This window comes from Aspergillus versicolor (genome assembly GCF_001890125.1).
Source record: "Aspergillus versicolor CBS 583.65 unplaced genomic scaffold ASPVEscaffold_14, whole genome shotgun sequence".
Lineage (NCBI taxonomy): Eukaryota > Fungi > Ascomycota > Eurotiomycetes > Eurotiales > Aspergillaceae > Aspergillus > Aspergillus versicolor.
The window spans coordinates 24548-35253 of NW_024467537.1; the positions used below are offsets into that span (position 1 = coordinate 24548).

Genomic DNA, 10706 nt, shown 5'->3' on the forward strand with positions numbered 1-10706 from the left:
CTCTGCTGGGCAGGGAAGAGTTTGGAAATTGCACTTCCGGGGAATCCGAGGCCCGCGTTCAGAGGCGTTGGTAAGCAACTGGGGGGTAAATGAGGGGTATATCTGGGACAGATTGTTAGTGGACGGTTTTTGCAGTACACTGGACCGCCTGCTGAATATTCTGATGGAAAGGTTAACGCCACTGCCTCCATCCGGCTAGCGCTGGTAGCATCCTGACTCATTGCCGTTTGCTGGGACCCTTGGGTCTACTTCCTACTTAGTAGAGTATCAATGCCGCTCGGAGCTCCTCTGTCTTATTTTGTTTTGAGTTTGGAGTTTCCGATCTTTCTAGGAAGCCCTCGGTTTAAAGGAAATACCATCCGGGGAACTATTTAACGAATTTCACCAGATCAACGGATGCATCGGCATGGTATATGGCAGAACTTTTCCCAATTGATGAAATAGTCAGCACCGGGATAACAGGGAAGTAAATGACCGTACTTGGTCCGCTCGTCCGAACAGACATAGACAAAACCATAGCGTGTCTTGCTCATAGATAGTCTCATATTGAGCTTTGATATGAAAGTGGATGGACCAGAGCCCACTGCATTGTATTATTATACTCCGTACGAAGATGTGCGCATGTCTTGTGTTTGGGATCTAATCCACTGGGTATATAAAGCGTCATGACCCATCTTCTCTGCCTGCCCTCGTCTTCCTCTTCTCTCATTACTCGATTTGTTTCGCAACAGACGACCGTTCTACACCTACAATGTTGGCCCTTTATATTGCAGTGACTCTCAATGCCATTGGTAGCGTCCGATGTGCCAATGTATCCAATCCAATTGTTGATCTAGGATATGCTAAATACAGGGGAAGTTACAATGCTACATCAGGGTCCGTATAGCACAGGCATTGCGCTAATCTTAACGTTTTATTCTAACGATTATACTACGGTAGGACCAATGAATGGCACGGCATTCGCTATGCACAACCACCCTTAGGCGAATTCCGCTGGCAAGCTCCCCGAGATATTGAGTACCATTATAATCACACTTTGTCCATGTTGGACGCGACTGCACCTGGCCCAATTTGTGTCCAAGGTGCGCCTGCATGGCTTGGCATGATGCTTAGCATGGAGGCTGGCATAGTATCCAACGATCCCATAGAAGAAAGTGAAGACTGTTTGTCGCTCGATGTCATGGTTCCTGCCAAGCCTGCCTCTACGTCCCTTCCAGTGCTGGTTCAGATACACGGCGGCGGTGAGTTATATCTTGTTTATCGACATTTTGATATAGACTGACAGGTTGATGTCAAGGGTATACATCCGGCTATGGTCGATTAGTCCCTGGAAATGCCCTGGTATTCCAGTCTCGAGGAGACCTCATCTACGTATCCGTTCAGTACCGCCTAGGTGCATACGGATTCTTGGGCGGCGTCGAAGTAACTGAGAATGGTGTTACTAATGTCGGTCTCCTTGACCAGCGAGCAGCTCTCAACTGGGTTCAACGCCATATCGCATCCTTTGGTGGTGATCCAGCGAAAGTTACTATAATTGGTGGTAGTGCTGGCGGAGGCTCTGTTATCGACCAGATGATCATGTACGGCGGAGACTTCAATCCACCTTTCAGAGCAGCCATTGCAGGTCAGCCTAACTATGGTCACCATACCAGCTTTACACCCTTTGCTAATAAATAATCCATAACAGAATACCCATGGATGCAGCCATACCATAACAATACTGCACTCCAGAGACAATACAATCAACTCCTTTCTATTGCCAACTGTTCCAATATAGCCTGTTTACGCGGACTCTCCGAAGAGGACCTTGCCAATGCAGTAAACCAAACTTACTATAAGGCCTACGCGCATGGCGAATACGGTTATGGAGACTTCTACTACGGACCCTATGTTGATAGGAACATTATCCGGGATCTCCCCTCTCAAGAGTTTAAAACTGGCCATTTTAGCAAGGTGCCTCTAATGACCAACAGGGAAGGCTATGAAGGGGCTACTTTTACAAACAGTAGTGAAGTGACCCCCTTTGAAATGCAGCAGGGGCTCGAAACCTTATTCCCGAATGCTAAACAGTCTTTCTTTAATCGCCTATACCAGCTTTACCCTCGCGCAGCTTACAATTCAACCTTCTTCCAGCGACAGCAGCTGTTTGGTGATTTTATTATCTCTTGTCCAACGTATTACTTCGGCGCTGCAGTGTCAGACTGGGGTAACCGTGTGTATAAAATGATCTTTGATGCCGGCACTCAGGGCCATGGCTCCCTTATACCGTTTACTGAGACGGTGAACTTGGAGGGTGAGTACCTTTACTGCTAGTATAGCGGTAAACCTGCAATTATCTAATATTATCCCACCTCGTTCGTGTAATATCACTAACAGCTACTACGACGCCCAGGTACGTCGAATAACGCAACACTGGCATCTATGATACGCAGTTACTATATTTCGTTCGCAACTTCTCTTGACCCGAACGCGATCGCTTATATTAACAACAGTCTGCCTCACTGGCCACCCTACCAAGGCGATGATAGTGGCAGTTTTACCGTCTTAAATGTGACCTACGGCGGTGTTGAAGCTGCTCCAGATAATGACGCATCACCACAGTGCGACTTTTTCCACTCTCAAAGCTATGTTGTCAGAAATTAAACAATCCTCAATTTTTTTTGGCAAGCAGTGACTATGCAAGGGTTATCTTGGTTCAAAATACGTGTAGTGATCAGGAATTAGCGCAAAGGCGGCATGATTTGTCCCTACCCATGTAGTCGGAAGGCTCTATTTCAAGGGCGTGGACGGCTCTTTTTCCCTTTCACTTTTCTGTTGAACTATGAACTCATTTGTTATTCGTATTATCTAGCAGAATAGCCTATCTAGTCATATCTTCCAATAGATATTACACACACAGACAGATATCAGAAATTCCACATACCCTCCACGGAGGAATACCCCCGTGCCCTGTGGTATATTCAAGAAGCCTTAGGCTTTTAGTTTCTCGTCGAGTTTCTCGGTTTTGCGGAGAACGTATACTAAGCGTACTGAATGCGCAGAGAACTGTAGTCACAGCTTGCTGCATAGGACGTTGACGACAAGATGCGGTGGAAATGACCAAAGATCTGCGGTAACTTCCCCTGGAAAGCCTACGATTGAGCGAGGTCCTTGGACGAAATAGCGGAAATGGAGGGTACATTCAGGCAAACAATCAACGCCCTTACTTCAGTTTTCTTAGCACGGGAGCTTTTACGCTCACGAGCCTTGCACTGCCGCTCAGGTAGGAACGGGATCGGGAGAGAGAGGCAATACCTGGGCTAAGAGATAGCGCAAAAATCTGCGCGTATGGAATGGGGTTGCTATCCCCCTTATGACCGAGTCACCGGCTCGCGTCGGGCATACGGATATAGCTGAGCTTTTCATTGGATTACCTGACTAACTTTGCGACCTGAAGCTGATGACATCGAGATCTTGCGCTATTGGATCGGTAAGAAAGTACTCCATGCATATGTATGTGCATGTGCAGAATACCATAGCATCTATTATACATTCCCCGGTCGATGCCTTTGCATCGATGATTGCAAGAAACGAACACAGATCCAATTCTATCGTTTTCCTATTTTTCCATGCTTTACTCAAAATAACTATCATGCCCTTCTCTCGAAGATTTCATGCCGGCAAAATTGGCATCGTCACTGGTGCAGGGTCGCCGCACGGCAGATTCAGTAGTCCCGGGAGTTGTCGGCCACGAGACATTTCGATTGTCAAGAGGGTGACCGATACATCGTGAGAAGGCATCACTGTCAATAGACGAGCCGCTGCTGTTGAAGCAGAAGCGGACGATGAGCGGCTTCCAGGTGGAGGCAGAGGTGGCTATGATGCTGATTGAGGCCTCAACGATTGACCACAGAATAACGCGGTTGGTTGCAACTTGGGGGCCGGATATAGACACCATTGGTGTGTAGACCATACGCATAACCGTGGCGAGGCTAGCCCTGCATAATACTCGAGTTAACCACCCATAGTAAAAATTGAGGGGTTGATGATCCAAAAGAAACGAATGCGAGGAGACTTACACTGACCCGGCACCGAGCAATATATAGACAGTGAACTTGGTCATTCGAGACATGAGAGCTCCCCGCAAGAGTAAGACAGGAATAACACACCCCAGAGTGACATCTGCAATGAGCACCCATGTTGCGTGGCTCAAGGATAAAGCGATATAGGAGGAAATGCCTTTGCAACCATAATCACTGGTTAGGTATGTTATTTCATCCCAAGCGAAAGGAGTTGGGGTGCAGAAAAATACTATCCAGAAACAAGCAAAGATGGTGCAGACTAGGCCAATGCCACCCAGGAGGTAAAGGCTGTACACATAGCCACGGCTGGGAACCACGCGTGAGAGCGTTAAGGCAAATGACAATTTGATGATATAAGTTGCGGGAAAATAGAGTAGCTGTGCAGCGAGCCCGTACTGAGCGCACACATTAGAATTTGAGCTTCAACCTCAGGAGAAAACGAGGATGTCACTAACCTTCATTTTCCGTAGCAGTGTCCTAGGACTGTGCTCACTAATATCGCTCCCCAGACCGTATCGTAATGACGCAATGCAGTAGACTATTGATAGTGGAGTGAGGACTATCTGAAAACTCGTTAGACTTGGACGGTTTATATTGAAACGCCTGTAACGAGGAACTCTATCTGGGTCGAAAACGGACAGGGAGGAGGAAACTTACAACAGCACAGAGGGCGACGATATCATCACAGGAGAAGTTGTGGGATATATGAATGCGAACAAGATAACGCAAGAGAATGGAGGCCCACGCAACAGCAGCAAGCACAATAGTGATGATGGTACATGCCTCTGGTTCGTAAGCCATAGTAGGAACACGTGCAGATTTCGAGGTGCAGGTGGGTGTAAGGGCCAGCGTAAGCTTTAATATTGCCCTAGATCGATTGGTAAGTAATTATACTATGCGCGTCATATGATGCAGCTGGAAGAGCGCAGAATAGGCCAATCGCACAAGATGAGAAAAGACTACTGGTGATATGACCATTGGAAAGGGGAAACCTAGAAGGCTTCGAGAAATTTTCCCACACGTCCGGGAAATCAGAGTTCAGTCCAGTAGTTTCCACAGGCTGCGCTGCTTGGGCTAGGGACATCACGGCCGTATGGATATACTAGAATAGAACAGAATGGATTACTTAGGGATCCCTGGAACCGGTAGTTCTAGATGCTGAAATAGATTCGCCCAGCGGGCATCGTACTGCATTTCCCTCGGTGAACCTTTATACTCAGCCTGGAAGCCAGGTCGNGCTGCTTGAAAGGTAGCTGTAGTGACAATTGGTGGCGCTGGCGGAATATCCCGGACCAATACTAAATGAAAGGAAAAGACGACCCCTGGATCGGCCAAATATGAATAAGCAAGTATTAAATTATTATAGGTGACCAAGACCATAGTTCTGGTTTGAATAAGCTTTGTTGACTCAGTGCCGCTTGACCCAGAGCAGTTGGTGACTCGGTGTACACCGGCAGCTCCGGTAATTAAAATCTGTGCCTTCAACCTGCCGGTGTTAAGGACTCTATAACAATTAACTGGCAGGTCTGTGGACGTAAATGTACTCGGTAAACTAAGATCCAGCATCTAAGTAGATTGCCTGCAGTCAGCTGTCTCTCGTGGTGGTTTAGTCAAATTGATACCCTGTTGACAACCAGAGAATATTCTCTAATATTGTGACTTACCTCCAGATCTGTACCGGTGCCATACGAGAGCAACACTTAGTAAGTTTGATATCTTATTTAGTATGATATTTGCCACTGCAGCGCTGGCTTGGGAGCTAAGAGTCTCGTTCGCCGAGAGTGACAATAATGAAACAAAAGTGGACCAACGATGAGATTCGAAGGTTGCTCGGAGAAATTATCGATCCCAGCGGAACTCGTCCAGAAATTTCGCATAGTTTGGGGAGCATTTAATTAATTATTGAAGAGTGCTCACGCTACCCGATAATGTACAGTGTCAATGTCGATTTGTTCCAAGAGCCCAGGGTATTTATTTATAAATTCTCCAGTTAGCCCCCACCCACTAAGACTCATGAATGTGTTGTAGAATTCTGGTGATATATGCAGCCCGGCATCGTCACTGGGTGTTAAGAAGCTTTTACCCCAAGGCCAGCGCACCTTGATACAGCAGCTTAACATACCCAATACCTCATTGAAGTCGTATGAATGATGCTTAGACATCAGATTAACGCGCAATTGGGGAAAGACGATGGTGTTGATACATGCAGGATATGCATGCCTAAGCTGTTCCGGCATCGGTCGAAGAAATTCTGGTATGCGCTTGAATCGGCTCTCAGTAGGTTCCGCTATCCACTTGACCAGAGTATAACTAAGCCAGCCACAGGCTAAACGCTCAGGGTCATGGCACCCCCACAGGCGTGAGATATCATGGATGAAATTTGCGAGTTTGTTTCTCCTGGAGCCATATAATAATTCGAGTGGAGTTGGAAAATCTGGGGACTCTTGCACCATTTGCAGATCTGCTCCCCATGGGGAGTATATCGGTAAAGAATCCCATATAAAAGAGCCTTGCGGTGGGGTGAGACTCCATTGAGGGGCAATAGTTTCTTGAGGTGATGTGTGTGAAATATGGGGCGGAAGATGCTCAGCCTTGTCTGTTGTAGGCTGATAAACTGAATTGGAGAGAAAAATCTTGGTTGTCTTTGAATTTGCGTGGCAGCATGAAGGCTCTTCCGAAGACTGGGATGTATGATGCCACGGGCATTGGGACAGTGGTAAGTTCGTCAGGTGCGAAGACTGTGATTGACAATTAGGATGTGGGAGATCTATCTGGAATGACCATCTGGACCCCACATCGTGAGGATTTTCTCTGAGCAGTTGTACTGCCTGCTGCCGAGTGCAGATATTTTCAAGATCCTGAATGCGAGCCAGGTAGCTCGCTATCTGTTCGTGGCATGCTTGTAGCCGACCCTCTAGCATGACAATTTGGTCATTTTTCTTGTGGCGAAAGTTTCTTTGGGCACGGCGATCTCTTGCACGCTTCTTTTCGAGTGATACTAGCGTAGGGCTTGGCAACGAGGCCATGGTGCGTCGCTGTACAGGGAGGGAGTACAGGCTCCTGAAATAAAACAGATTATGCCCCACAGGTGAGGGAGTTGAGTGCTGCCAAGCAGTTTGGTGTCCTGCACAGAGCTGTTTCGCTCTTTGTGGTGACGCACAACCTAGGATTTTTTAGACAGAAAAGTACTTCATGGGAAGAAGTGCAGAGCAGTCCCCCTCGGCTGAATCACACCCGGAAAGCCGAAGGCGAGATGATGGAAAGCTATCCTGCCCCTAAAATGACGAAGTCACGTATAAACGAGCCTTGAAAAAATACTGTTTTGTGGATTCTAGGGCCCTTTATGCTCCCCCGCAAGTGGTTAACGCCTCTCCGGGTTCTCGCTTTCCGAGCCGCACACCCGGATTGTTCTGGCATGCGGCCGGGAACTGCCGGCTCCGGTGGCAAGGGCCCTCACATCTGAATGGCAGGTTTTGTGTATTAAGTTCCTCTTAGGCCACTTGGCGTACCCGCATTGCAACCAGAGTACGAGCGAACTTAAAGCAAACGGCAATGAGTCAGCGAACGGAAGGTTGTTCAACGCCGGGGTCAGGGATGCTCCTCTCAGCCGTGGCCAACTGACAAAAGCGTCTCCCATGGACCAAACTATTAGGCATTATAGAGCTGATTTTAATTTCCGAAGATTTAACTTGTTATTGCGAGAGGTTGTCAGTCAAATATAAGCAATGCTATCTCATTATGTGTGGTCTCCATGTCTTTGGCGGGAATGGGTCTAGGTATTTCCTAATCATACAAGTATCTTGTGTATTTAAGAAAGTTGAGATATCCAAAGCACTTGAAGATGCAGTAGCTAGATAGCGACAATAAGGGCAGTAAGAAAAGTAGTATACATAGAATGTATGGTCCAAACTGTATCCTGTGTGGTCACGCTCCAGGAACACTGTGGTGCAAATAGTAGCAGTTTACGCAAAGACTATAGCTGCAATATGACGAGATGTGCTGAAAGTTCGCAGCATTGAGACACACCATACACGGCCGAAGCTAGCTTTGGGTTGGAGTGCAGCCGCCACACCAAAGTTGAAAGGTTTGCAGCGTTCTGCAAGGAGAAGCTTGAGCGAGGAATTAGCCATGTTCCCTGATGGAATACCAATCCAGGATGGCAACTAAGCGCGCAAAAGACATGCGGATATATGGTTTGGGATCCGAGCTTCGGGTCAAGGATTGATCGGCTGGGTTTGAGGAAAAATCGTGGGCCTTCAATTCCGGGACCGCTAAAGCAAACTAGAACCGAGACATTGCTCCCCCTTCGTATCGATCGAAAGCATCTACCAGAGACTAAGTGACCATCGATTGTGAGAAACACCGAGGGTTTCTGCTCATTTCCAAGGTTCCACTTCGGTGCGCTGAGATGTTGACTCCGACATGCTATCGCCATGTCTGAGACCTCCTTCCAGCACAGCAGTGGCGGAGTTGTTCGAGTTAATCTCGATATGAGACCAAGGAGGCTGTACATCTGGGTTTCTAGCAGATTTTGAAAAAGGAATGTGCTGTAAGATTGTGTTGGCGCATGTTCCCCTAGTTCCTCCAGGTAGCAAGGAGCGGAATAGCGGTCGAAGAGTCACTAGGCTTCCGGCTATTATACCAAGGCCATCTTCGATGATAGACAACAGCATTATCTGTGTAGTTCCACCTGAACAATGCATGAGCAGGGACAAGGAGATGGGCTGAGAAAAGCACTTACCCAAAGTGTCCGAGTTGCGGAATCGCGGGAGAAACGGGAGGCGAACCACGAGAGCACAGCATGCTCTGAGGATTCTAGTCAGCAACCTTTTTAAAAGTCTTGCTGGGGAATGTTTAATAACTTACATCCAGCCTAGACCCAAGGTAAATGCTAATCCAAACCTAGTCCGACAGCTTCTCTGCAACTTCCAGATAATGGCGATCGGTAGAAGGCCAATAGTGAAGTCACACACAATAGCGAAGCCGGTATATGTATACCCAATAGCAATGATAATTTCAATATCCTTGCAGCGGCCATTATTTTCGGGGTGCCAAAATTGAGAGACTGGATGACATTGCAGCAGAATGACAAGCCAGGTCACAAGCCCCGCAACAGTGGTCACTGCTATCAGTAGGTATAAAATGACTTTGTGAATCTTTTCGATAGTTATTCGAAGTAGCGCAATACAAATCGATACCCTTCCAGCTGTACAGGTTAATATGTAAAATACTTCGCTGAGGAAGAAGCACTGTGTGATCGTTACTCGCGGTATTCCAAATCTGGCCCTATCGGAGGAATATATACCAACAACGCTGTCTCAACATTCTCAGGGGGCATGCCTGTGGATGTCCGGCCAATGCCGTAAAACGAACCGACCATTGACACTACACAAACCACTGTAAACAGTGCCTATAAGAACATCAGGTCTTGATACTCTGCTAATCCAGAGTGGGCTTCGTACCATTGCAAGGAGCATCAGGCCATCATCCCAGCCGATTGCACGTATCATTTTGATACGGACGAAACATCGCAGGCCGACTGTCTTGAGCGAGAGGCATAGCATTACAAGCGAGACGCTGAACATCGCGCTGCTCAATCCAGTCAATGCTATCATGTTGGAGCTGGAATTAAGATTTTTTGACGGCAGTGTATTGGTATCTTGTTCCTCTTTGTCTTCCCACTTATTATTCTGTCAAAAGCGCAAAGCGAAAGAAGGGCAGAAAAAGCAGAAGATGTGGGAGGAAAAGGAAAGCGAGGGAAGGTCAAGTTACCAAATGTGTGGCGAGTAGAAGTTCAAGGATCTGGAACAACCTGAAGAACGAAAGGTCTCGTCCGTATCACAGTAATCGAGCTGCCTGCCATGCCATCATAGTTAGTGTAACCCCTTTCTTGGTAAATCTCCACGAGGATAGCAGATTCGAATTGAATTTTGCTGATTTGCCCCGAGGAGCTGGGTGGGTATTCAGCAAACCGAATAAACACCGCCGGCGATCCGTTATTGTTGGAGCAGTGGCCCGGAAAGAGCTGTTGCTGGTCCTCATAGCCCTGAGAGGTTTATTCCTTGACTAACATCTCAAAGTCCCAAACTTAGTAGTCCTCACGGCGTCGGGGTCATGAACAGTAAGTTGAACTAGTTTCATGGCACGGTCCCCGCTGACAAGACCCAAGTTTTCTATTATGAACGTTCCAGGGACCCATCACCCGGCCATTAGCTTTTTGGCCGAGGTGAAAATTCCGGCTAACACTCGGAGCCGCCCAAAAATGCGAGCAGATTAGTTCGAGGTGTGAATTCTGGGGTAAAGCTAAGTTAGCCCGGATATACGCCGATGGATTACTTGTTCCACGAAATGCAACAGACTAGCCGGACAAACAGTGCGAGATTTCTACGAGCCGAACGTAAAAAAACCTATGCTAGACCATTTCTGGGGCCAAAATCCCAGTCGTTCAATGCTATAGCCTTACCCACTATGAAGGTAAGAATCAACACAAGCATAGATGTATACGCGGTGAGTTAAAAAGGCGTTTATTCGTGCAAATAAAACCAACAATTGCTTGACCACAAGAACTGACTTCGCGCAAACTGCAACAAGTTGCCGAGCTTTGCGGACAGACTAGCCAGGGGCCCTCTACGGGTGCAGAATGCA

At 47.4% G+C, this 10706-nt stretch overlaps 4 protein-coding genes across 4 annotated transcripts; 1 reads left to right on the forward strand and 3 right to left on the reverse strand.

The window, feature by feature from the left end:
• Nucleotides 1-278: 278 nt before the first annotated feature.
• Nucleotides 279-2643, forward strand: ASPVEDRAFT_877842 (uncharacterized protein; the record flags this gene model as incomplete). Its single annotated transcript, XM_040818160.1, has 6 exons — nt 279-876; nt 940-1241; nt 1298-1624; nt 1688-2293; nt 2377-2392; nt 2433-2643. The coding sequence occupies exons 1-6, from the start codon at nt 752-754 to the stop codon at nt 2641-2643; spliced, it is 1587 nt and encodes a 528-aa protein (XP_040673503.1). The 5' UTR covers nt 279-751.
• Nucleotides 2644-3606: 963 nt separating this feature from the next.
• Nucleotides 3607-4862, reverse strand: ASPVEDRAFT_155526 (uncharacterized protein; the record flags this gene model as incomplete). The annotated part of the gene is made up of 4 exons (XM_040808465.1): nt 3607-3977; nt 4059-4456; nt 4517-4624; nt 4719-4862. 4 exons carry the CDS (start codon nt 4860-4862, stop codon nt 3614-3616), a joined length of 1014 nt encoding a protein of 337 aa, XP_040673504.1. The 3' UTR covers nt 3607-3613.
• Nucleotides 4863-5974: 1112 nt separating this feature from the next.
• ASPVEDRAFT_142963 (bZIP transcription factor) lies at nt 5975-7087 on the reverse strand (the record flags this gene model as incomplete). Its single annotated transcript, XM_040807885.1, has 1 exon — nt 5975-7087. One exon carries the CDS (start codon nt 7085-7087, stop codon nt 5975-5977), a length of 1113 nt encoding a protein of 370 aa, XP_040673505.1.
• Nucleotides 7088-8224: 1137 nt separating this feature from the next.
• Nucleotides 8225-9676, reverse strand: ASPVEDRAFT_202760 (uncharacterized protein; the record flags this gene model as incomplete). Its single annotated transcript, XM_040809384.1, has 5 exons — nt 8225-8751; nt 8803-8867; nt 8928-9310; nt 9367-9471; nt 9524-9676. The coding sequence occupies 5 exons, from the start codon at nt 9674-9676 to the stop codon at nt 8438-8440; spliced, it is 1020 nt and encodes a 339-aa protein (XP_040673506.1). The 3' UTR covers nt 8225-8437.
• Nucleotides 9677-10706: the final 1030 nt, after the last annotated feature.